The 26893-nt window shown below is 39.1% G+C and overlaps 1 protein-coding gene across 1 annotated transcript in view; it reads right to left on the bottom strand.

Annotated features, from left to right (window-relative positions):
• The window catches only part of LOC149155551 (stromal processing peptidase, chloroplastic-like), a 335427-nt gene that overhangs the window by 152826 nt on the left and 155708 nt on the right, over window positions 1-26893 (bottom strand). Inside the window, exons 10-13 of the mRNA XM_089445700.1 lie at window positions 23362-23496; window positions 22983-23207; window positions 22243-22446; window positions 73-243 (exon numbers count right to left, since the gene is read on the bottom strand). Coding sequence (XP_089301826.1) covers window positions 73-243; window positions 22243-22446; window positions 22983-23207; window positions 23362-23496 — 735 coding nt within the window. The remainder of the gene's footprint in view (window positions 1-72; window positions 244-22242; window positions 22447-22982; window positions 23208-23361; window positions 23497-26893) is intronic.

The following is a 26893-nucleotide window of genomic DNA, read 5'->3' as shown; positions in this document are numbered from 1 at the left end:
AATCTAAATAAACCAAAATTTTCTTCATTTTGCCAGAAATCTTTTTCATCAACAGAGAGAAATTCTTAATACCTTATAATTCACACCAATGCCATTTGAAAGACGACGCTGTATTATACCAGTTTCCTTATCAACAATTTTTAGTTGAGTGCTATCTTTATAGACAGGAATAAATGATGGTTTTTGTTGTAACCACAACTGTTCCAGCCGTAAAGCTGATATTAGTTCCTGAGGCACCTCAAGCTGCAGAGCCATCAAGAGTATTAATTCACATTTAATGTATTCCAAGTTGGCTACTAAAGTCAAACGCTCAATAAAAATACAAGCAACAAAGTTGCAAAAAGCCAGTGAACCAGTCATAAAGCATATCATATATTACCTTGGTAAACAATCTAGCCTATATATCATTGTTTCATAACTCCAAAATCCTAATCTTTCAATGACTCTTCAGATAGAATCTACTTTAAACAGAAGAGGAGATTGCTTATTTTTGAAGATTAAACTGCAGCGTACATTGAAACTAACACGTAAGATAAAATTCGCTGAGCTTGTTACATCCTCTAAAGTAAAGATATGCCATAAATAAATATGTTAGACCAAACATAACTGTTTTGTGAAGCCAAGAAAACACACGAAGTGCATGAAAAGTATGATTTGAAGTTCAAAGTTTGCATCCTACGCCCTCTGAAAACAAAACTGCGGGTTACGACATTTATATCCAAAAAAACAAAAGAAAAAAAATCCCAAAGAACACTTTCACTCCTTGATGTTCATTTTGTTTTCACTATTCATTGCCTGTTGTTAATTTTAAGTTTTAACTTTTGAATCTTAACTCTAGATACTAATAACCTCAGACCGAGTCTTTGACTTGTCACTCTTTTATTAGTTTTGAGTTTGAGTAATTTCAATTTACTATTTCAGACTTCAGTAACTATTATTTTTCTTAGTACTAGTTAGATTTAGTATGATGAATTTAAATCAATGTATCAACATTTTACTATTTTTGTTTCATTTATGGTTTATGACTTAATGTATTTCATTAGCGAATCTGAATCTGAATCATGTTTATATCATATACAAATTTGAGTTTAGTACTATTTTACTGTTTACTGTTTAGAATTTACACTGTACAATGATGGATTTGCATGGGATGAATTGTTGCTGGGATTTTGTCATCATTATTATTATATTTAAACTTTTAGATGCTGATTTTTGTGCAGCATCGGGAGGTATTCCCACATGCCAAGAAGCCTCCTAAGTCGGCCTAGAAAATTTATGGAAATAAATTTTATTTTTGGGTTTCATGTAGGCTCAAAAGGGACAGGTCAACCCCAACATGAAAGGGTGTGTCCCTTGGGGTAAATCCACCCATTCGACTTTTATATATACACATGACGTGACACTTCATTTGTCTCACTCAATCCTCATCTCTCTTATATAGAACACACTCATGGGAGCAGAAATAAGGACGAAATGGAAAAAGTTTGGACTTGCTTTTTGGCACAGATTTCTAGACTTTTATTGTACGCCTTGCTGAATAAGAATTTCTCCTAGAAGAAAGTTGCTGGGTTTTCTCCCAAGATTGGGTTTCCCTGGGAAAATTTGTTGTCTCTATTGTATATGGCCGTCTCTTTTTGATCTTATTGTTTCACAGCATTATTGTTGAGATTTTATGTGTATAATTGCTTAATGATATATAAGGCACAAGATAAATTAATTGAAAATCATTAGAAAGTAGTTATCAGATCAGAAGATCAGTTTCTACTGTGTATTATTGTAGAAATATTCAACATGGTATCAGAGCTTTGGTGAGAGAGCAGCCACTTGAGACACTGTGGATACACTCACTTGTGCAAGAAGAACAACCCTAAGAGAAAGTTGAAATTCTTTTGTGGTTTGATCAAGGCTGGCCTAGCCCTAGGAGACCAAGGACTGTACTGAAAATCTGAGCAGTTTTTTCTTTTGTTCTAATTTGTTCTGAATCCAGGTATTCAGTTTGAGACTATGCAATGGGCCAGTCAGTGGATCAGTCGAAGCATTTTCAGGGTCCACCAATGTGGAGCCCCAGCATTCAGATTCCTCCAACAAAGGAAGAGGGAACTGATATTGGAGCAAAATTGGATGGCGCTTTCATGTATCAAGTCATACAAGTTTATTTTCAAGCTCGCTGCCTGTTCTCTTTCATGAAAAATTGAATTTGCCAGAAAGGGGTGCAGTGGATAATTAATGGAATCTGCATCTTGTCATTCCAAGAAATTGGATGGCTTTCATGTATCAAGTGGTACGAGTTTATTTTCAAGATCACTGCCTGTTCTCTTTCATGGGAAATTGAATTTGTCAGAAAGGGGTGGAAAATTAATGGAATCTGCATCTTGTCATTCCAAGAAAGCAGATCAAGGAAAAGATTTTTTGAAATCCTTTGAAGGATGGAGTCCCAAGCTATAGGATATTGCCTTCCTGATGATGAACTTTTGGCAGGAATAATGGATTATTTTGACAAGAGTGGATTGTTCAGCCAGATGGAAGGATAAGAAGAATATGATCTGTTTAGCAGTGGAGGTGGAATGGAACTAGATTCAGATTTTGACAAGAGTGGACTGTTCAACCAGATGGAAGAATAAGAAGAATATGATCTGTTTAGTAGTGGAGGTGATGTGGAACTAGATTCAGATTCTCAAGAAAATTTGAATGAATAAAAAAATAACAACGCAATATCAGATTATACTACTGGTGGTGGTACTGGTCACTCTGGCATTTCAAATGTGCCTGCAACAATCGTGGGGGGGCATCCTTATTGTGAACATCCCTCTAAAACACTGTTTGTGTGGAATACTAACAGTAACGAGGAGGATTCAGAGCTCCATACTTATTTAGAGCATGATGGTGACATTAGGATGCTCTGTACTGCATGCAAGCATTGCAGGTTTGTAATGACATCTTACTATGATATCCGTGCAGCTCGAAATGCAATGTGGGCCCTTCAAAACAAGCCACTATGAAGGCAGAAACTTGACATTCACTTTTCTATTCCAACGATCAATTATGCAGAATACACCTGTGCATATAACTAGTAAATGTAATCTGTGATTGATGTGAGAACCAAGCATGGGTGCGTTGAAAGCCTGAAGTATACATAATACCCTCCTGTACAATGTAAAACAAAAGACACTTGCATGTGATCTGAGTGTAATGGTCAATATGCAGTAAATACCTATGTGTATTGAACAGTCCATAGAGTGTGTTGAATCTGATTGACAGAGTGCATTGTGCATCGTAGCAACTAGTGATCGATCACAGATTGCAAGGATCAGATGCTGTGACAGGCCCAACCCGGGTTTCCTCATAAAAATGCAATGTAAATGTTTTCCAAAACATATATTAAAATGGGCTGAGTCTAGGGTACAAGGATTCCAGAGCTGAGGAGGTGGCTTGCTTGGGATATGAAAGGTTTCCTTATGCAGGAAATCTGGACTGTTGGGACAGGCATTAAAGATTGGTCGATGCATGTTTTAATGGACCGGTTCCTGAATTAAAATGGGCTGCAAAGAAGGGACACAGGCAATGTGCTTGTGAACCACAATAAGGCAGAACAGACTGGAAAATTTATGAGACTGGACACCTTTGCAAGGCAGCAAGGACAAGGAAGAAATCCCTGCGCAATAAGGAAAAGCAGGAGAGAAAAGAGAGGGTTCGACTGAAGGGACAGGAAGATTCATTCCCTCAATTGACTCATGCGAGGGGGATTCAATCATTCCCTCATTCATGGATATGAGGCAGAGCATCCATTCGGGCAGCATTCAAAAGGGAGCAGAGCAAAGGAGAAGGAAGAGCAAAGCAAGGATTCACTGGAGAGAAGAAAAGAGAAGAGAAGGGGATTGGTTCTCTGGTTTCGTGGAGGGGTTGGGATACTAGTCTCTGGAGCCCTGTAACAACTTGGGTCCCCTAGAGGCTGTGGGTTGAGATAGAATCCCTGGAGCACTGTAACAACTTGGGTTACCTGGACGCTGTGGGTTGAGATTGAAATCTTTGGAGCCCCATAACAGCTCGGGATTCCCTGGAGGCTATGGGTTGGGATAGAATTTCTGGAGCCCTGTAACAGTTGGGTTCCTCGGAGACTATGGGTTGAGATAGTAGTATCTGGAGTCCTGGACAGCTAGGGAAGACACCAATCTTTGAGTTAATATCTGCAGAGGTCGTTCCTGAAGATTTTTGCATTTATGCCTTGCTGTTGCAACAGATTCTGGAATTCTTGGAAATGACGTGAAACACTGGTACTATCCTTGAGGGTGGAGGTGGTGAACCTCTGAATTCCTTGTGCATTGCTTAATGCAGCAGCCAGCTAGTGGGATTGAGGAAAGAGGTCCTCTGGAGTCCTTTTTCTAGCTGGCAATTGGTGTTTCAGTGCTTTGAGCAACCCCTCAATCTCTGGAATCTAGCCCAAGGGTGACAGTTGCAAGTAAGCTTGGTTGCAGTTGTTTATGGTTGGGTGGAGAGTCCTTGTCCCAGACTCAGTTGCCCAAGACAATACAAGATAAGTTTTCTTATGGATTTGCAATGTCACTGAACATGTGTTTGCATTCTTGGACTGAAATGGTGTGTATATGTGCATGAATGTGTATTTCATTCTGGACTGAAATAGTGCTCATGAATGTGATGAACAGAGTATAATGCTTCCCTTGTTTAAATTGTTTATGTCTTTGAAATGTGGATTGTACCATTGATATAACATGAATGATTAATATGTGAGGAATTGTTAAAATCATGGAAATAGTCCCTATGGGTCTGAACTAGACTATGACATAATAAATAATAAAAACGCGCATAGAGTAAAGGCACCGAAATGGTCCATAAAAACCAGGTCTAACCATTATAGTCTTTAGCATCTGAATCCTTTATTACAGACTAAAAGTTGCATTGAAGATAATTGTGTTAACAAGGTTTGTGCATATGTATATATATATATATATATATATATATATATATATAGATACACACTCTCCATAAGCCTATGAATGCATTCAGATAGCATTGTGCTAATGCTAAGGAATTTGTTCCTCTCTAAAGTCCAATCAAACCCTGTGCTCTTTACTTAAGTGGCCTCTCAGCCATGCACTTTTAGTTTTAGCAACCTGGATTCTTGCCCTAGGGGCACCGTCATTGATGGTTGAACATCACCGCTAGTAGCCAAATGCCCTAGAGGTCTTCGACAAGCACCACGGGGTCATTGATGAAGGCACTACAAGTCATAGGGCCATCGAGAACCATCGCTGATCACTGGCGATGGCATGCGTGGAATTCCCTGTCCTGAAACGGGGAATAGCCAAGGGCCAGGAACTCATTGGAGTGGCTTTGTTGCAAGATCAGGAGGATAGCACCATTCGGTTCTAGCAAGTCGTAATGGTCCTGGTTGAACACTGGCTTAGGACTAGACATTCGTAGAACCACCGCAATCAAGCCAAAAAAGGAACCATGCTTGAATGAGGAGATTCTGCAAAGAGCAGTGCCACTGCAAAGGAGAGTCGAGACTTAGTCTTATAATGAAGTTGGTAACCTTATCCGTTAACCTGGTAGAACCCTTGTTGTGGGAACCTGTCATTAGCGTGCCCAAGTTTCCCCTTTTCGCAATTGGACGAAAGAAGCTGACATGGCCCGGAGCTTATCCTGGGAGTTTAACTGGTATCACCTAGGGGATTGGCAAGGATGACATCAACCGGGATGTGCTAGCAGACAAGCAAGATTGATGGGTTCCTCTATGGACTGGGAGTGGCACCCACAAGACAACTCATCCTTGAGGGCATATCCCGAAGTTTATTTTGTACAACAAAGGAGGTTGGCAGGGATGACTGGGCACCGGCCCAGTGAGGCCCATAGCTGGAGACGGAGGGCATGATCTTATTAACAGAGGCGGAGCCCACTAAACAAGTCATCTCGTAGGCCAAGGATCCCACAAGATAAAAAAGGGATCATTCATAGCGGAGCACGAGATGACGCAAGTCCAGGCCAGGATGGTGGAAATGTGGCCTAGCAACTATGCTAATGGTCGGGGACAGACCCACTTAACAGGTCATCCCGTTAGGTTCACCTCGGAACATTTGCAAGGGTACAGGCAAAAGGGAGCAAGATGAGCAGTGCAGGATGATGTTGTAGTGCTACCACATGTACCAATCAGAGCAAGGGTCTTGCAATGGTGCGGCCCACCGACCCACGTGTCCCAGAGGATCATTCCCGGAAGCTCGAGAGACGCATGAAGAAGAACGTCAGGATGGAAGAGTAGGGATGACGTGGCGTCGTAACCACGTGGGCCAATCGAGAGAGACGGCATTCGAAAGGGAAGGAATAGCATACTACTATGGTCGTTTTGTCACGGAAGGAATAGTAGTGATGCCCCATGAGTAAAGTTCATGGTCATTTTTTTATGTTTATTTATTTACTATGTGAAATATCTAACAATGTGTGTGATTGACAGCACATCACAAGCAACATAAGGCAAAGATAAACACAGGATGGTGACTGGTATGGTGCAGTACAGTTCTGACTAGTTACAGCATGGAAGTGATGAGGTCAGGGCCAATGAAGAAGAAAGATCAGTGGACCAAGGGGGAGGGAATCACTCTCTAAATTGGTTGGATACCTTGAGCAACCTAAGGTTGACGTTAGAAGCTACAAGGCAGATAATGAGAGGCTGGTAAGAGCTCAAGAGAAACAAGTTGAGATAAATGCAACCATCTTGCAAAGTCTCTCATATTTGCAGAGGCAAAGGAAACTTGAAATGAGGGCTAGACATAGAGACAAAAAGAGCCTTTGTGGATCAAAAGGAAATACAAATGGGGCAGATGGAAGCAGGTCCAAGAAGAGCCACAAGCATGAAAGTGAGGACATCATGCCAGGAAATGCACCAATGAGCACCCCAAGAGAAGGAACCAACACACATGTGCATCGTTCTAACAAACCCTCTAGTTCTGCTACCAAGAGACACCACCATCACTCTCATCATCACCATCATCATCACTCAAGAAACAAGGAGAAGGGTTGCATGCCTGAGGAGTTTAAGAAATCCAAGCCACACACATTTGATGGGGAAATGAAGAAATCAAAGGATGCAGAAGCATAGTTGTTGGGCATGATGAAATTTGTCAAAATTCATGATTATTCCGAAAATATGAAAGCTAGAATTACCACCTTCAGCCCAAAAGGAAAAGCAGACATTTGGTGGGAGGATTTGAAGAGCATTAGAGGCATTGTTGATAAAGAGTTAACTTGGGCAGAATTTGAAAAGTTTTGTAGGGAACAATACTTTTTTTAGCGGTATTATGATGGCAAGGCTATGAACTCAAGATGGGACAACTAACCAATGAGGAATGTCACTAGGTTGCTAGGGCTATTGAGGTATGTGCCATATCTAAAGGATGAGAAAGTTAAGATTCAAAGGTTTATCAATGGGTCGCTTATGGCATTCATAGATAGCATTGAGTTGCTAGAACCACTAACTCTGAAGGACGCTATTGAGAAGTTGAAGCACTGCTATGAGCAAACAAAACACAGGCCAGAAATCAAAAGCAACTGGCAGGCAAAGAGCAACATTGGACATAAGAAGAATTGGCCCAAAGAAAAGTTTAGAAAAGAGAGAAGGTAAGCACCCGACCCCGGCAAAGCAACTGCACCAGAAGACTAATGTTGTTGTTAAAAGGATTGTGCAGCAACCGATAGCAGGGCAATTTAAGCTTGAAGGTCAAGAGCCACTAAGGTGTTAGACATGTGGTGAAAACCACAGAAGAAGGGACTATCCACACCAGCAAAACATTGCGCCAAATATTTACAATGCCCAAGAGGCTCACACTATGGGTGAGGTAGCTCGAGACTTGCCCAAAATTTATGCAATCGTAGACAACTGTCAGGCAGACCACCAAGTATCCATCATTGAAATGAAAGGTAAGTTTTGTGATTAAATTGCTTCAATTTTAATTGATCCCGGTTCTAACTACACTTATGTTGCCCAGAGCTTATTGAAGGATGCAACTTGGTCAAGGAGTTGCATGGAGAAACATGGTTGGTTCAATTGGAAACCAAAACCAAAAGAAGAATCAATTACTGGGTAAGATCATGCATGTTTGAGCTCAGCGGCATGCCCACAACGGCACACTTGAATGTATTGCCATTAGGTGCATACAATATGCTATTGGGCATGGACTAGTTGTACTTACACAGGACCAAAGTAGATTGCTACAAAAAAGAAATTGAGTGCTTTGATGAACAAGGAGAAAGAGAAGTTTCGCAGGGCAGAAAAAAGCCTACTTTAGTAAGGTTGATCACGTCCATGCAAGCCAAGCGCGGCAGCAAGAAGGGGTGCATGTTGCTTGTTGTGCAAATCCTAAGCAACAAGAAGGCTAGTAGTGATGTTGATAATGAGGAAAAGGAACTCGATTTGGAAACAATATGCAAATGTGTTTCCTCTAGAGGTTCCTAGATTACCTCCTCACAGAGAGGTAGACTTCACTATTGAGTTGGTGCCTGGAGTAGCACTAGCATCTATGGCACCATACAAGATGAGTACCCCTGAGTTTGTGGAGCTGAAATTGCAGCTAAAGGAGATGCTAGACAATGGCCACATAAGGTCGAGTGTGTCTCCATGGGGAGCACATGTACCCTTTGTAAAGAAGAAGGATAGAACCCTTCGATTATGCATTGATTACATGCAATTAATCAAGGTGACTATAAAGAATAGACACCCATTGCCAAGGATTGATGATCTCTTCGATCAACTGAGATATCACCAAGTAAGGATCAAGGAGGAGGACATTCACAAGACTACTTTCAAGACAAGATATGGGCACTATGAGATTGTAGTGGTACCCTTTGGGCTTACTAACGTCCTTGCCACATTCATGTGCTTAATGAACAATGTGCTGCACCCTTATTTGGACAAGTTTGTCATTGTGTTTGTTGATGACATATTGGTGTACTCAAAAACAAAGGAAGAGCATGAAAAGCATTTGGCTGCAATGCCACAATTGCTGACAAAGCACAAGCTCTATGTAAAGCTCAGGGAATGTGACTTTTTCCAGTCACAAATACATTATTTAGGGCATATTGTTTCCAAAGAAGGAATATCAGTTGATCCTGAGAAGATCAAAGCCATAATGGAGTGGCCAATGCCAAAGAATGTGAATGAGGTCAAATCATTCATGGGATTGGCAGGTTATTACAGGAGATTTATTAAAAATTTCTCCAAGATAGGCCATCCTATCACATCCTTGCAGAGAAAAGGAAAGAAATTTGAGTGGACAGCTCAGTGTGCAGCAAGCTTTGAGCAGTTGAAACAATTGCTCACAAACGCACCAATGTTGAGGATTGTGAATCCTGACAAAGATTTTATCGTATGCACAGATGCCTGCAAGGAAGGACTAAGTGAAGTCTTGATGTAGGAAGGGCAAGTAGTGTGCTATGAGTAGAGGAAGTTAAACGAACATGAGATAAACTATGTGCCTCATGATCTAGAGTTGGTTGCCATCATTCATGCTTTAAAAATGTGGCGGCATTACCTCCTTGGATGAAAATTTACTCTTATGACAAACCAAGTGGGCTCAAGTACTTGTTTGAGCAACCCAAACTGAATGCAAAACAAGAAAGATAGCTAGCCATCCTCAGTGAGTTTGACTTTGAAATCAAGTACATTAAAGGCAAATAAAATAAGGTTGTTGATGCTCTTAGCAGAAGAATTCAAGTGAATCACTTCACAGTTGTAAGTTCTTATAAAAGAAACCTGCCAGAAAGGGTCAAAAATGCAAGATCAGACAATGTTCCACGGGGACTCACCCCCCCCTAGGGGTCTAGTTTCCTAGCTCCCCTGTGCTCCAAGGACTTGGGGACGAGAAGGGGGCATTTCCCCACGCTCCCAAATATCAGGTATGCAGGGGGATGTGCCAGGGGGTCGTTTCCCTGTCTTGAGGGGTCGTTTCCGAAAAGGGGGACAAGGGGCGTCGTGAGGGGACGAGGGGGTCGTGGGGGGATAAGGGGGGTCAAGGGGGGGACGGGAGGAGACGAGATATGATTTAAACTTTAAATTAACACTAAACTTTAATTATTTTAATTAATGTTAAAAGTTAACACTTAAACAATGTACGCCATAGGGTTTTGGGCCTTGGCATTTGCGTTTCAAATTTCAATGTTTCATTGTTTTAACACTTAACCCTCACACCGTTCACTCCACTCTCCGAACTCCTCCCATCCTCCTTCGAGCAGCATCCTACCGTCTACGAGCACATCGAGCATCAACAGTCCACGACTCCTCCATCGAGCAACAGTCATCAGCTCAGCATTGTTCCTCCAGTGAGCAGTGACAGCAGTGAGTCCAGCGTTCCATCACAGGCAGCACCCCTCCCCGTCGAGCACTGTGACTTGTAAGTACCAGAATTGCATTTCTTTTTTTTTCATATTTTTTTTAAATTTAGTAAAATATCAATAGCGTAATCCTCAATAAACATAATACCATTGGTTGTTCTCGTTGTTATTCATAGCGTGATCCTCAAATCAATAAACAGAATGCCATGTGTGGTCCTTTGCTATTATTCATATCGAAATTAATGTTCCTGCTATTTTAGTGATCAGGCGACGTTTTAATTTTTTTTATCTGATTTCCTGTTGAATACATTCACTGTGACTCAATTAGGTGAGGTTTGTCTTTTCTGACATGATCGTCTTTTAATCTTAAAAGTTTGCAGAAATAACAAAAATCCTTTTTTGTTTGATTTGTAGCATTACATTAGTCAACAACTCAACTCTTTAGGTACAGTTTGAAATTCTTTAACTTTTTTATCAAACTATGAGTCTATGACACATTAAGGCACATATAAGGTAGGCTATGGCTAATAAAGAAACAAGATTTCTTCTTATTGATTCCCATATTTTTGAACAGAAAACCATATATATATCAGTCCAAAAACTAAAGTCTAAAATGGGACTTTCTCAAGATATTGCAATTAATATTTATCATCAACTAGCCCACAGGTTCAACAGATTACCAATTATGCTCATTTGACCAAAATGGTCCCCTAACTAATGTTGAGATTCGTATGAACAATGTTGATTTGAAGTGTACCTTTGAACATTCAACGCAACCCAAAACTCAACTCAAGAACACAATAGCAAACAAAAGATCTCATGATTGTGTTATAAGTCATGACCATTTGCAGGGTTGAAAACTTAAATACTAAAATGATAAATCATAAATTAAAATATCAGCAGACCCTTCAAGAATGTACGGCTGTAACTTTGCAAGTGACTGATAAAAGGCTCAGAAAAATATCGGCAATATACTGTTCTCTTCAGCAGTGACAACACGTGTTCTACACCCAAATACAACACACATAAACCAGGAAATGCCCCCACATGTACATCAGTCCAATCGTCTAGCAAGGTAGTGAGGCTTGTGGCTCCTTACAGCAAATATAACTCGTCCTCTTAGGCTATAAGACAGAAAACTATTATCAAACACTTAGGTTGTAGGTTATCAGCTCTTTGCCTTCCAAAATAAACATGAGAAATTCCACAATTAACTCAGCTTCAATTAATAAATTATATTTTATATTTATAAGTTTTTAAGACCCTGACGCTCCCCCACGTTTCCTAAAAAATGGTGGGGAGCTTTTGCATAGGCCGCTCCCGTGTATCCTCGTTCCCTCGCCCCCTCGTCCCGGGACCTTGGTGGAACATTTAGATCGTATGATGGAAAATATTAGCAAATAAGAGAAAAGTTGTTACGAGGTGGTGAGGATGAGGAATATCACCTCACTAATGACGGCCTAATTAGGTTCAAAAACAAAATCTATGTGTCAGACTGGTGAATTAAAGAGACTTATAATGAAAGAGTTTCATGTCAAGACTTATTCAGGCCATCCAGGGTACCAAAAGGCCCTCACAGCCATTAAAAAGTACTACTATTGGTCGAATTTAAAGAAATAAAGTGGTTGATTTCGTGGCTAAATGCATCAAATGACAGCAAAGAAAGGTTGAATGCAAGCACCTAACAAGGCTATTGCAGTCCATCCCCATTCCAGAATGGAAGTGGGAGGTAATTTCTATGGATTTCATTACAAGTTTGCCTAGAACCTCTAGGCAGCATGATGCAATCATGGTAGTAATTGACAAGTTGGGAAAAGTGGCTTATTTTGTAGTAGTTAAATCCACTAATTTTGCTAGTGAGGTGGCACAAATCTTCATAAAATAGATAGTGAGACTACATGGTATCACCAAGAAAATTACTTAAGACTGAGATGCTAAGTTCACCTCAATATTTTGGAAGGAACTGTTTGTAGGTCTGGGGACCAAATTGGCATTTAGTACAGCGTATCATCCACAAACAGATGGGCAAACAGAGAGGGAAAATATGATCCTCGAGGATATGTTGAGGATGTATATCATGCATCAACCCAAGAGTTGGGAGGAGTGCTTGCCACTTGTAGAATTTGCATACAACAACGGATACGAAGAATCCATCAAGATGACTCCATTTGGGGCATTGTATGGGAGGAGTTGCAATACTCCTATTAGTTGAAATGATCCAGTGAATAAGGTCCTTGTTGGGTCTAATATGCTCAAGGAAATGGAGCAGCAAATTCAAATCATCAAGCAGAATTTGAAAGTGGTACAAGATATGCAGAAAATATAGTATACCTAGGGGGGATAGTATGGGGTACAGAGCAATGTTATTTGGGAGCGGGAGTGAAAACGGGGAGCGGGAGCGAAAACGGGAGTGGGAGCGACATTTTCAGAAGCTCCCAGTTTTGGAGCGAATTCCGAAGCGTTTTTTATAAAATATATATATATTTTATATTTGATACATATATGTCAACAAAAACATGTAGAATAATGAATTAGATATAAAAAACATAAAAAAAACATAGATTGGATCATACAACAACAATCATCTAGAAGTTATAATCTTCATCAACCATGTCCACAAGTTAGTAACATCAATGTGGTAAAAGTCGAAGTCGGGATTAATTTGGCAAGGGTCCAAAAGTTGAAAAACTCGTCAAAGTCAGGAGTTTTTTGAAAAAGTAGGCGAATAAAAAAAAACACACACACACACACAAAAAATTATTCCCCTTTTTTTTAACATCTAGAGTATCCACAACATCAAATAAATGCATTTGCACATAAACATGTAAAGAAAGCTAATATATAATATGTATATGAAATCTAATGCTACATGACATATCAAAATAGTGAATCAACTCCTGAATTTTGAGTCCTGTCCGAGTCTCAACTCTCAAGAGTCAAAATATCAACAAAAAATATAATAAATGTATATCATGAGTCATCTAAAAGTCATCAAGTAATCAGTCACTAAGATCCTCTTCCCCTTTTAATTTTTGTTTCCACTAACTGTATTAAGAAATAAGTTATGCATTTATTCAGTAGATTGTAATCTGCTTGGGTAATAAGGTGTCAGGTGGTAGGTCCAATGAAAATTAACAGTGAGTACCACTGCCACAGTAGATGTGAAAATTAACACTTGGTGAATCCAAGCTGCTTATTTTCTGAGAAAACAGTAGATGTCAGATTATTAACCTAGCCTTGGCATCTATTATTTAAAAACTCTTGGAGGTAAAATCCACTTCTAATACATAACCTTTCCCCACATTTACAGGGAATTCACCACTAAAGAATATTCCCTTTCAAAACGTGCTCTCATTGCAGGAATGATCTTTGCTATCACAAGATTTCACAGGTACTTTGTTCCTGTCTGAAAAATGGGTTCTTTTTTGAGGTACTAGTTTTGTTTTTTTTGGACAGGTTGTTGCTATTTGATCTTCATTACCTCCTCTTTGTTGTTTCTTCTGGAAGCATTCAACAATTGTAACAATGTTTTTGATGGTGTGGGGTTAATTCTATGAAAGACTGTTGTATGCATGTCCTTTTGGTACTTTTGTAATCTTTTGAAGGGGCAGTGGCTATTAGAGTCTGGATCACTGAAAGCCTGGAGGCTTAGCCAATGTATACTTTGTTTTCTAACTAGAAATATGAAGAATAAAGATTTGTTTTTCCTTGGAAAACAAAAACATATCTTAACCTCAAAACTAACAGATTACAAATGAGACTGCTATGCTCGCAAGAAGTACAAACAATACAATGCAATAACTTGAAAATGCATGGATGAAAGCTTCAATTTACAGTTTTTTCACCTTTGTGGCCTCTTTATCTGCGGCCTGGGAAGGGAGGAAGACTTTTTGGGTCGACTCCCGATTAAATCGGGAGTATAAGGAAAAAATCGCGATTTTTTCGTTTGTGAAAAAGTCGCCAAAAAGTCGGGGGATTAAATCGTTTAGTTCAAAAAATCGCGTTTTTAGGATTAAATCGGGATTTTTTGGAGACTTTTTCCACACTGAGTAACATAGTAACATACAACATATTGAGTCTCATGATTCATCAATATTAAAGTTTCAAGCTTTCAAAATTCAATATATAACATTTATCATCATTGATCACCAAAGTTGTACTTGTAAGCTAAGTGTAACCATTACAACAAATAATATCTAACATGAAATGAAATGTTATAAAATGAAATGAAATGAAACAACTTTCAACTTTCATGAAGCATCATATTCATAATTCATTACTAATGAGTTATAACTGCCAACTTCAAACTTAAATTGTCATATATTGTTTAAAAAAATATCATAATAGATATGAAAGAGACAATAGTTATAAAACCTACTAGAAACTAGAAAAGAGAAGTAAATCTATTATCTATTTCTTATGCTTGGGCCTCTTGCCACCACGAGAAATGTCTAATTTTTTAGTCTTGTTGGAAAATCAGGATCTTTGTCATTAATATCACCCTCTAAGCATTAATATCCATAGGTAGCTTTGTCATTACCTTTGTATCTGTATAGGGATCTTTGTCATTAATATCACCCTCTAAGCATTAACATAAGATAGAACAAGCATAGCATGTCAAGTCAAGATTTGGTTTGAGTGAGGCGTACATTTTTAGGAGGGTCATGTTAGAGGAGTTCGACAACCAATGTCACTAACATCAAGGTACATAGAGGGATTGGTGCTCTTGATTAAATACGAGTTCCATACCCTAATACATGACAAAATTCAATGGAAACATTGCAATCCCCCAATCCTGAAATCCTGAAAAACTGATAAGTCTGTTGGATTTTGAATGAAATCTAAAATTCTACTTTCTCCATATGAAATCCAATGAGGCCGGAACCACTCTCAAACATCCTGAGTCATTTCATGGTAATATTAAAAATTTAAGTAAAAGGATGGAAATGAATATTAAGGAGAATGTCACTTTTACTTTAAGAATTTAACATTACCATGAATAGCATATCAATACTAGGGCCTAGACTTGATCATTAAGCTGCCCCACTCAAAAATTATTTGTTTCTTTCAAAAAAAATTGCATTTCAAACATTACTACAAAAAAAAAATTGCAAAAAAGGCAAATCGCTCCCGAAAAGGCAGAGAGCAAAATTTTTTTTAGGGAGCGCGCTCCCGACCCGCTCCCGCCCGGAGCGCGGATTGGGAGCGGGATCGAAGGGGGGGGGGCACTCCCCCGCAACATAGGTACAGAGGGAGGTACCCAAGGGAATAATGTAATAATGGGATGGGCCATAGTTAATTGGTATGCCCATGGTATTAGATATATGGTATTGAGAGAACCATGGTATTGTATGTATGAGGCCTATATAGAGGCTAGAGACTCCCCATTGAAATATGTCAAGGAATATTGTATTGGCAAGCATATGGCTTGTGGAGTGTTCTCCTTCCTTAAGGAGTGATTGTATGGTGTTACCCTACCTCAAGGGTTTGATATTAATAAAAATCTGAAGTTTATCTATTTCTATCTTGTTATTTCTAAGTATATTTGTATTCTCATATATTTGCAGGTCAGATCTATTACAAGTGGTATCAAAGCACTTTCTTGGGCAAGCGAAGAGATTCTTTTTAATTTTTGCAGGAAATTTTTGAGGTGGCTAGTTTGCAGATCAGATCTTTAAAATATAAATAATCAAATTGCAGATCTGGATTCTTTGCGAAAAAATACCTAATTTCAAAAAGAAAAATCGGTCGAATTGGAGTCCGGATGAAGGAGATATCGCTGATTTAAAAATCAACTGTGTTGCAAAAAAAATTTGATGAAAATTCATAGGCGGCGGATCTCCAATTAATTTTTGTCGTTTTTGAGGGGAATTTTGAAAAACTAATTGCAGATCTGAGATCCTCTTGAAAAATTACCCAATTTCAAAAAACAAAAAAAATCGGTCGAATCGGAGTCCAGATAAGGGAGATATCACTGATTTAAAATCAACACTTTTTTCAGAAATTTTTGTGATGGTGGGACAATTGCAGCGCAAATCTAATATCCCAGTGCCTAGATCAAGACTTTTATTACATAGAAGATGCAGAATGGTCATTCCATGTCTGAAAACAGGTCATAATAAAGATTCTGAGCAATATTGACCGAACTGTGGCCATTGTAAATTTTTCGCCAAGTAAATGATTTTTTTCAAAACCCTTTTCATGGCTTCTAGCCATAAATTTTTTACAGAAAACGATAATGGTCCTACTATTGAAGAATTCATAGACAGACAAAAGTGGTTATGGCCAAAACATTGGAAAGGTTGTGCATGGAGGGGTTTGTAAAATGAGGCTGCCATATGGTGGAGCTCACTTGACAGCAAGAAGTACAACCTTTCGAATGAAGAATTTGAAAAACTCTTTTTAGACAAATGGTCTCATGCTGGAAAACAAGCTAATGAGAAACATGTGGGCTTATTTTCCACTGGTATCCCCTTGTTACAGATTCATGGATATATTCAGAATGAAAAGATCATTGTTTCTATAAATCCTAGTTGCAAGCAAAATCTTATAAATGTTAATTTGGCAAAAAAATTGCAAGTTCCAGCAAAACACATGGAAAACACAGGTTGATAATGTGGATATTTAAGTTTATAAAGATTTGAAGATTTCTATGGATAAGTATGTATTGCATTCTGATTTTTATACTTCAGATATGGATAATGTGGATGTTGTTTTGGTATACCCTTGGATGCAATCTGTGGGTACTATCAATATTAATGTGCAGAAGAAATTCCTGAAGCTCTAGTATAAAAAGAAGAAAATTACATTACAAGATATTTCCATCAATAAACAGGTAGAGTCTAAGGAGGCTGAAGCAGAAGATGTTGCATGGTACCAGTGGACTACTCTTTTGAGTAGATCTTATTATTTGTGTTATTCTTATGTTTTGGGGACGAAACATGTTTAAGGGGGGTGGAATGTAGTATACCTAGGAGGGATAGTATGGGATACAAAGGGAGGTACCCAAGGGAATAATGTAGTAATGGGACGGGCCATAGTTAATTGGTAAGCCCATGGTATTAGATATATGGTATTGAGAGAACCATGGTAATGACCCATAGTATTGTATGTATGAGGCCTATATAGAGACTAGAGACTCCCCATTGAGATATGTCAAGGAATATTTTATTGGAAAGCATATGGCTTGTCGAGTGTTCTCCTTCCTTAAGGAGTGATTGTATGGTGTTACCCTACCTCAAGGGTTTGATATTAATAAAGATTTGAAGTTTATCTATTTCTATCTTGTTATTTCTGGGTATATTTGTATTCTCATATATTTGCAGGTCAGGTCTATTATAGAAAAGCTATGGAGATCAGCATAAGGTGCATAGAGAGTTCCAAGTTGGGAACATGTTTATTTGAGAATAAAACCCAAGATGACCTCCTTAAAAATTGGGTCATGTGCCAAGTTGGCACCACGTTATTGTGGGCCTTTTAAGATCCTTGAGAGGATCGAACCAATGGCTTATAGCCTAGATTTACCTCCAACGGTTAAAGTTCATGATGTTTTCCATGCTTCTTTGCTTAAAAAATATGTGCAAGAATCTAATCATGTGATTGATTGGTTTGTGCTACAGATGGAAACAAAGGGAGAGCTCTAGCCAGAGCCATGGTGCATTCTAGACCAGAGGAATCTCATGCTCTGGAATGGAGCCATAGAGCAATTCAAATTACAGTGGAGGCACTTTGGGCCAAAGGAAGCCACTTGGGAAATGGTTGAATCCATGAGAGCAGCATATCCATTCTTGATTGTTGGATAAGGCAAATGTGTGTATATAAATGTAAATATTGTATAAGGTTGTGTATATAAAGCTCCATAAAACAGTGTATGTTTTATTTTGTTTTTCATGTGTTGCATATGAGCAAAAAAACACCGAGTACGATATTCCCTCAAGGGGGAGGGGTTTGTGACAGCCCCAGCCCAAGTTTCCTCATAAAAATGCAATGTTGACAAACCTGAACATGTCCCAGAGCATCATTCCCGGAAGCTCGAGAGACACATGAAGAAGGAACGTTCGGATCGAAGAGTCGGGATGACATGGTGTCGCAACCACGTGGGCCAATCGAGAGAGATGGCATGCGAAAGGGAAGGAACCACAACTTCCACGTGGCCCGGAAGTCCCATCCTAGAGGCGAGCACTTGGGCAACGAAGTGAACATCGGGAGGAAGTTTGTGGGATGACGCAAGTCAAGTGGTGTTGGCAGAGTGCACACCCTAATTAGTGTGGAGCAATGTTATAAAAACCAAACCGGTGATCGAACCAAAAAACCTTGTGGACCAAGAACTAGTCGAAACCGGTAGAAAACAGGAAAAAAAAAATGGCTTACCAAAAACACATAAAATACTCATATTTTAAAGAAAAACATATATATTCATGTGCATCCATATGAATCCAAGCAATTTATATACAAATATGCAAAAGTTTTCATTTACATAACATGTAAGGGTGCAGATAACCAAAATAGCATCGAGTGCAATCCATCTCTAAACCAAAAATGCATCAACAAATGGGTTGTAGATGGCCTCTAGCATCCAAAAAAAATCATGCTACAACAAATGCCTACATATCATCAAAATCATTGCCTATATTGGGGTCTTCGTCATTAATATAACCATTTAGGCATTAAAATAAGATAGAAAAAACGTAGCATGTCATGTCAAGATTTTGTTTGAGTGATGGGTACATTTTTTGTAGAGTCATGATAGAGAAATTTGACAACCAATGCCACAAACATCAAAGTACATACAGGACTTGGTGCTCTTTATTAAATACTAGTTCCATACCCTCGTACATGACAAAATCCAAAGAAAACATTGCAATCCCCCCAATCCTGAAATCCTGAAAAATTGTTAAGTCGTTGGATTTTGAGTGAAATCTAAATTCTACTTTCTCCATATGAAATCCAAAGAGGTTGGAACCACTCTTAAACATCTTGAGTCATTTCATGGTAATGTTAAAAAATTAAGTAAAAGGACGAACTTTAAGAATTTAACATTACCATGAATTTCATAGCAATACTAGGGCCATAGACTTGATTATTAGGTTGAGGGCCATAGGATTGAATATTAGGCTAGCCTAGATGAGAATTAGAAGTGGGCCAACCAACTGAAAAATTCGAAAAATTAAAAAACAAAAGGCAATTTATTTATGCTTGAACTAGTCATGAACTGATCGGTTCGGTGAAATAGGCTGGTTTGACCGACTGATTCCGTTACAAAACCCGTCAGTTCGGTACCAAACCAGCCTATTCCGATTCGGACTGGTTTTGGGCCAAAAACAGTCAGATCGACCAGTTCCACCAGTTCCGATCTGTTTTTGATAGCACTGGTGTGGAGGTGGTCCCACTTGACAGTTCATCCTGGCGGGATGAACCTGAAGGTATCAAGAGGTGCATCAAGGGAAAATGCCAAGATACAAGATTGGGGTCATGTGGCACACAACGGTCAGAACAATGGGCTAGTGGGGAGGAGGCAATGCGGCCCCACTAAACACGTAAGCCCGATAATGAGACCCAGTTGTTAACAAAAGAGCACACCTTGGGTTCACCAAGATGGAGAGAAACGAGATGACGTATCCTAAAGGATCATCCTAGACGAAGGAGAGCTACCGATAAAGTGTTGGGGTGACGTAGTTAGCTCATGGTCATTGGATTCCGTTGAGCGCAGTGGGTTCTGTCCGACAAGGGTCGCAGTGTGCATATATCTGTCCGACAAGGGTCGCAGTGTGCATATATATATATATATATATATATATATATATATATATATATATATATGACATACACATTTGAAATGCTAACTGAGGCTCAAACCATGCTTCTATATATATACAAGGCTTTGGCTATGAGGCCCCAAGCAGGAATTAAGAAGCTTAGGCGTTGCACGCAAACCCCGGCATGAGATTTTATAACTTAAATTGATTAAGGACAAAAAAAAAACTATTATCCCATTTCTCTAACATCACTGGAGGATTTGGATTAGCTAATGACACCTATCCCACAGAGGTAAGTAAGGTGGGGTGGGTTGTTACAGATGCCAGGGAGGAAATGCCATTAGAGGCCAAGGTGTTGTGCACACAGTTAGCAGAGTGGATTGATTGCTGTATACATATGCTGTGTGTGTTGAGGGACGAAGTGCTGTGTGCCGTTGGAGTTATTTGTATCACCAGGAATGCCCAAGCACTGGTATTGCTTGTTTAATGCTGATTGAAGACCTGCAGCATATAGTTTGTTTCTACCTGCAACAGAACACATTGGATGGAGTTAGCAGTGGGTGAAGGTAATGTACAATGGCTGTGCGTTTGGCAGAGTGCTGGTCTAGTTACAATGGACAGACAAGGAGGCCAAGAGCCTCAGAACTGGTTAGGTCTGTCCAAAAGTGGGTTAAGGCCGCAAACCTAGATCAGATAGCCTATTCAATGTTTTAGGAGCAGCAGAGACAAAAAAGGCCTGGCCATTGGCGCAAGGCCTGGTTAGGTGGCTATAGGCAGGTGGCCGGAGGCTTTAAGAAGCTGATCAAGGAGTCTGACAGGTGGGCAAAAAGTTGACACTGATCAAAAGGAGTTGATCTCTGTGTGAACATTGGAGGCAAAGGACAGCCTGGTACAAGATTTGAATGCAAGTGGAGTTGGTCTGATGCATACTTGGTTTATCTCATTGATAGCGTGTGGAATGACTTTGTGTTGATACTAGTTTGTAAGCCTTTGGTGTGGCTAGATAGCTGAATGAATCTGAAATATGAAGAAACCCTAGCTCCTACATTTCATGCAAGAAAAGGGAAAGGAAGGAAACATGCATAAACAGCTGATGTTGAGGACAAGGATGAGCATCAACCTCAGAAGAAGACAAGGAATCGAAGCTTGATAAATTGCAGATGGACTTCATTGATTTCTGCAAGGAGGCAAGAATCAAGAGGGAGGTGACAATTCCCTACAACACTTAGCAGTTTTCTTTTTCCTCTTAATTCCCCAGTCAACCTCTTGCGTTTTGTATTTGTTTGGTTATAATTGTTTCTTCCATGGCCTCCTGAATGAGGTTTGTAGGTACCTCATGAAGGCTGCCAATATTCTGGCAGCAGATGGCAGCATCAGGAAAAGCAAAGCAATACAGCTATCAAAAGGTGCAGCCCCTGGCTCAGAAGCAGGGGCCTACTGGAGGAATGGTTACAGCAGTGCCTGACAAGGATGCAGTCATGCTTGTCCCTTATCTCCAGTTTATTTAGCACGTTATGATAAGGAAGTAATGCTTATGTCTATAACCTGCAGGCATAGTTTATCTCTGTGCATAGCTTATTCTACAGTCTCTGGTTACTTTCCAGTTCCAGGCAGATAATATTTGACATATGGTATGACTCATTGGGGTCAAGTTTTAGTACAAAGATCAACCCTCTGGCCACTCAGGTGTTGACTCTGCAAATTCTTAAGATTTGTTCGCTCAAGATTTTTATACCCATGTATTTCTACTTATTAATATAAAATGATATTTCCTACCAATAAAAAAGCATTATGAAACTATGTCCAGATCTCAATCTGTTTTCTACCTTACCTTAAATTTAGTCAACAAAATTTCTTACTATTTAACCTAAAATAGTAGCAGAAAGCATGCCAATGGCCATGTTCTGTTTATGGTAAAGATATATCAGCAAAGGGGTCTCAAAACAAAGCGCTCAACAAAGCATGTTTCAAAGTCTGCCTTGTGCACAGAAGAAACTATTCCGGTCACTAAGATATATTCCTCACTGAAAAACTGTGTAAAAAGAATGAAGATTTCAAACACCTAAAAACTATATAATATTATCTCAAAGGCATTTCTCAATCACAAATTAAATAATCGCAAGTAAAGTGTTATTGAAAGAAAACTAACCTCTGGTTCTGGCTCTATCGACACATTCAGGCCTTCATGTATTGCAGCAGTTATTTCCTCTGGATGTATCTTAAATTCAACATCTCCAACACCATCTCTATGGACAGTTTTCGGAACACAAGCAACAATTGCTGCAGCTAAAGGTGCAGTGGGTTTTCCAAAATCAGAAATATACTCCAAAACTTTTGCCCCGGCAGCATTAACCTGCAAACACACATTAGAATGCCACAAACATTTTAATATCGTTTTGATGGCACTCTTATCAACAAAGATAGATAATTTAGCTTGTCTGTTATCTTGAAAATACATGAACGTCTGACAACTTAAAAATCATCCTGTTTGAATATACAGAATGATAGGAATGGCTACAGGAAACCATCTCTTTTGATATGTTCTGTCAACAACCCAATAGAAAGTTTTGTATCACATTATCTCCATCACTGAAAACCATCCGAATAGCTCATCCTTGTTCAATGTTATTAAATTCCTCACCATGTCCTTGGAATGTATATAATGAAGGATATGCATTTCGCACAGAAAAGAGCACAGCAGTGATCTAATTTTTCAAGAGAGATTATCAGCAGTACTGATAGATATGCAATGCACAGTAACACTCCCAACTTTTATCTTCAACTCTGTGTAGTGACCCAAACTAAAAATACTATTAAGACATTAATTCTGGATGATGGTTAACAAATTAATTCAGAATACAATCAGTCAAAACGAAATGTGTTTCATACATCTTCAAGAGTTACTGTTTCTGCAACAGCAACGAGACTTTCATGACCTTGTTGTTGGTCCATGACAGTATGGCCTAATGCATCACTCTCCATGATAAAGTCCAAATTGTCAATCGAAGGGACATTGTCAATCATTGCTGCTAAGTGCTCACTGTCCTTTATAAGAGCATCCATGTATCTAGCAAGTTCTCCTTTTGTGACACCAAACTCTTTTAGCCTTCGAACCTGCATCCAAATGAAAAAAAAGATTATTACACCGGTTAAAAAAAGAAAACAAATAAATCTATCCCACCACTCAAATTCAACAAGAAAATCAATAACCAGTTATCTTGAATCTTACTACATCTCAAAACTTCAAAAGGAGGAGATAAATACAAACCTCCTGAACAGCAACCTTTACTGCTGCTTGCCAGTTCTTGGGCTCTGCAGTCACTGTAAGTGTACTAACAGTACAACCTTCCCTCCCTGAGTCACTGTGGTCTAATTCAATTGCAGTAAAAGGAGGATTTGAACTCTGTAAAACAGAATCCCCAAACTTCAATATCCAGGCTAAAGAAAATAAAATAAAAAAGCAAGTGAAACTATAGAATGAATTAATTGCCATTAAAGAAACCAGCTATGTCATAATAAATGTCAAAAGCATTAAACTAAGCATTGGTGAAGACACCATCTCACACATGTATGTGTGATTGAAACATAGATCATTAAGTAGCTCATCCTTATTTTTCTACATGTCAGTTTCTTTCCTTTGTCTATATACAACTAAATGTCAAAATTCTTTAGGAATTTAGAAAGCCCGCCTAATCCGAAATTTCACCACAATTGAAAACCCACAATCTACTTCATAGAGCTTTTATCCTTCGTGCTGAAACTAAATTTTCAATGGCATTGCAAAAAATTTCAAATCTGCCCAACACTACCTCTACACAAACTCAAGAATGTCAATGTTACCACAAAATCTAGCAGGCCTTGGACAGGGAAACCATACAAGACAAATGCTAGACAAAGTGCTAACAATGGGGTAGAGGCCCAATGTCACCTTAGCCAAAACACCCTGCTCTTTATGTATTTTAATTTTTCATAGATGGGAGTCCCAGTAAAGCTGGAATCACTTAAAATAGGTATGCTAATGATAAGTGACCAAACTAAAGCTCATTCAAAGAGAGGCACAATAATGGTACAAAGGTTCAAAGAAGCAAATCGCTCTCAAAGAAAAGCCCTAGAAAAGAAAGGCACAAGACCTAGGTTTTGAGGTTTATCGATGATAATATTTATTCACGAGGTCAAGGCCTGTGGGAAAGGGTTTCTTGTGATGATAATCAACTAATCCAAGGCTCATAAAACCCTCAAAGAAGTCCTCAAGTTGAGGAAGAAGAAACTAGGGTTTCCCTCTTACGGCAACACAGAGGCCAAGAGATTTTATGGATGAAATTTGAATGGATGCCCACCAAATCGGTATGTTAGGTAGCCTAGATCTATCTCTTGATTTTTAGGCTCTCAAATCACCAAAAAGACTCTTCCCTAAAATTTCGCTCCAAGCCCTAGTTTTTCTCCCTAGCCTTAAAAGGACCGAATTTGAGAAGAGAAAATTATGGATAAAATTTAAGGTTGATAACCAAGTTATTGGGTAAGTGCCTTGTTCTATGGGGATATGGAGTCAAAGATGTGTTAGATAAGCCTGATTCTTTTCTTAGAAGGTCGAAATTTGATGCCCTCGATGTCAAAATTTAAACAATTACCCACTTAATGGAATTTGATGGAGAATAACAAGAAGTAGTCCACTAGGAACATTCATTACATGTCACAATGAATATTGCACAGAACAGTTATGATTAAAAATATATATAAAATAATATAAATGATGTAAAACTATAATAATAATAAATAATGATTAATCAGTAACTAGTTAATGAAAAGGTATCTCCCTAAGGACATAACCATTGGTGAAAAGATCCCTGCCTAGGGTATATAAGCAGGCCCTCACCCTCAGTGTAATCATCTCATATCTCATCAATTTTTATATAATATTTAATATACAATTACTATCCTATTATGTATGTTTACATCTTCCAAGTCTTTTGAAGACTTCTCCGCTACGTATACGAACCTTGTTCGTTACAATAACAATGACCCAGAATTTCCTTTATAAATTGATTTTCAACAATTTAGGGCATAAATTTTAACCTAGAACCAATAGTTCCATGCATTAGACATTCAAGAAGAATATATTCAACAAATAGATTCCACATACAAGATAACATGCAATATATCCTTCCATTGGACCAAGATATAGCTCCAAATAATGTCAAAATCACCTTCCATGCTTCAAAATGCATCCAAGTATCTTCAAAATCAACCACAAGAAGCAAGTGTGAATTCCTTAAGAGGTCCAATTTTCACAAGTTTGATGATGAGAAGATTAAATGAAATGATCTTCAATATATATGAGTCCTACTAAACCATATTATGCCTAAAGAGCCCCTAAAATTGTAAAATAATGTACAATAAAGCCTCTACACCACAGGCCAACCCAATAACCAATATGAAAATAAGATAAATCACCAACAAAGAGGCTCAAATGTCGACGTCATCCATACATAAGCCTCTTGGAGGCATGTGTTGGGCCCCTCTAGTGCCAAATTGAGTGTCGCAAGCTCCAAAAATCATGATCTAGAGGTTGCCCCTAAATCTCCATGCAACTCACCACAAAAACCCCAATTTTGTGTTTGTGGCACAAAATGGGTCTCTTGGTGATAAAATAGCCCAATTTTGTTCCAACATCGAGGGCGTTGAAGATGGTGCTAGCCCTCCCATGTCTCAAAGGGTGAGAAAAACCTTATCTGGGCCTCAGATTAGCTACCAAATCATGTGTGCATTGTTAAGCTTACTGGGGCATGTTGGTCCAAATGCATCATGGCATGAATAATGTGGGGCAAAGTGCAGATTGTTGGGGGTATTGTGGGTACCCATGGAATGGAATGATTCTCTACAAGTCATAAGAGTCCCATAGTTCTCAATGCTTCACCTATAGGGTGCCATAATGCTCCTCTAATGGACTTAGGCCTCAATTAAGTTGCCCAATGTTGAAATTTCTAAGTATTACCCATTAGAAATTTTATCTGTATTCTCTGGTTTATTTCACCTACTTGTTTAATTACTAACAAGTTGTTTAACCATATAAACATTGAAATAAACACAATATAGTCTCAACCATCTATAGATCAACAACTGAAAGAAATAGACAAACACACAAGTGACACCGTTATTTTTGGACAACGTCCCCAGAAAAACCCAATTTGGGAAAACCAGTGCAGCAATTATGAGGGTTATATTATTATGCAGTCTTTCTGAGGACCACTGGGTGCCAACCTGGCTCACCCAACAGAGAAAATAATCCGGCAATAATACCTCTCTATTCGGAAGCAGATATTCGGAAAGTCTACCCCACGAAACCCTCTCCAGCACAATCTAAAGCTCAACGTCAACCCTTCTAGCCTCTGCGTCAGCCCGAAACTCACTGCGTCAGCCCTCTGAGGCTCTGTGCAACCTCTACGGCCCTTTGCGTCACTCCTGCAACCTCTGCATGGATGACACAGGCCCTTCTGGCCTCTACACAATCCCTTCTGCCTCTGCATGGCTCCCTCTAGCTCAGCGTCTGCCTCTCTCTGCTTTTGCACTGGTCTCTCGGCACTATCTTTGCCTCTTTGCCTCGTACTCACTGCCCCTTACTACAGCTGATCACTGATTCGATTTCTTAAGAAATTTAAGAAAGCTTTCACTCTTGGGTTTCAAGTCGATTCATTATATCAGGTCAGAGGAAGTCTTCTAGGTGTCATGTCCTGTGACACATCACTTCAGTCCAAACTATGGCATCGGAGATTTGCTCACCTTCATTATAAAGCTCTACCGAT

The sequence above is a fragment of the Pinus tabuliformis genome, chromosome 9 (genome assembly GCF_031772625.1).
Source record: "Pinus tabuliformis cultivar Carrire ecotype Pingquan chromosome 9, CPIR1, whole genome shotgun sequence".
Classification (NCBI taxonomy): domain Eukaryota; kingdom Viridiplantae; phylum Streptophyta; class Pinopsida; order Pinales; family Pinaceae; genus Pinus; species Pinus tabuliformis.
Note: the sequence above shows the minus strand (reverse complement) of the source record. Positions and strands in the feature narration are given on the sequence as shown.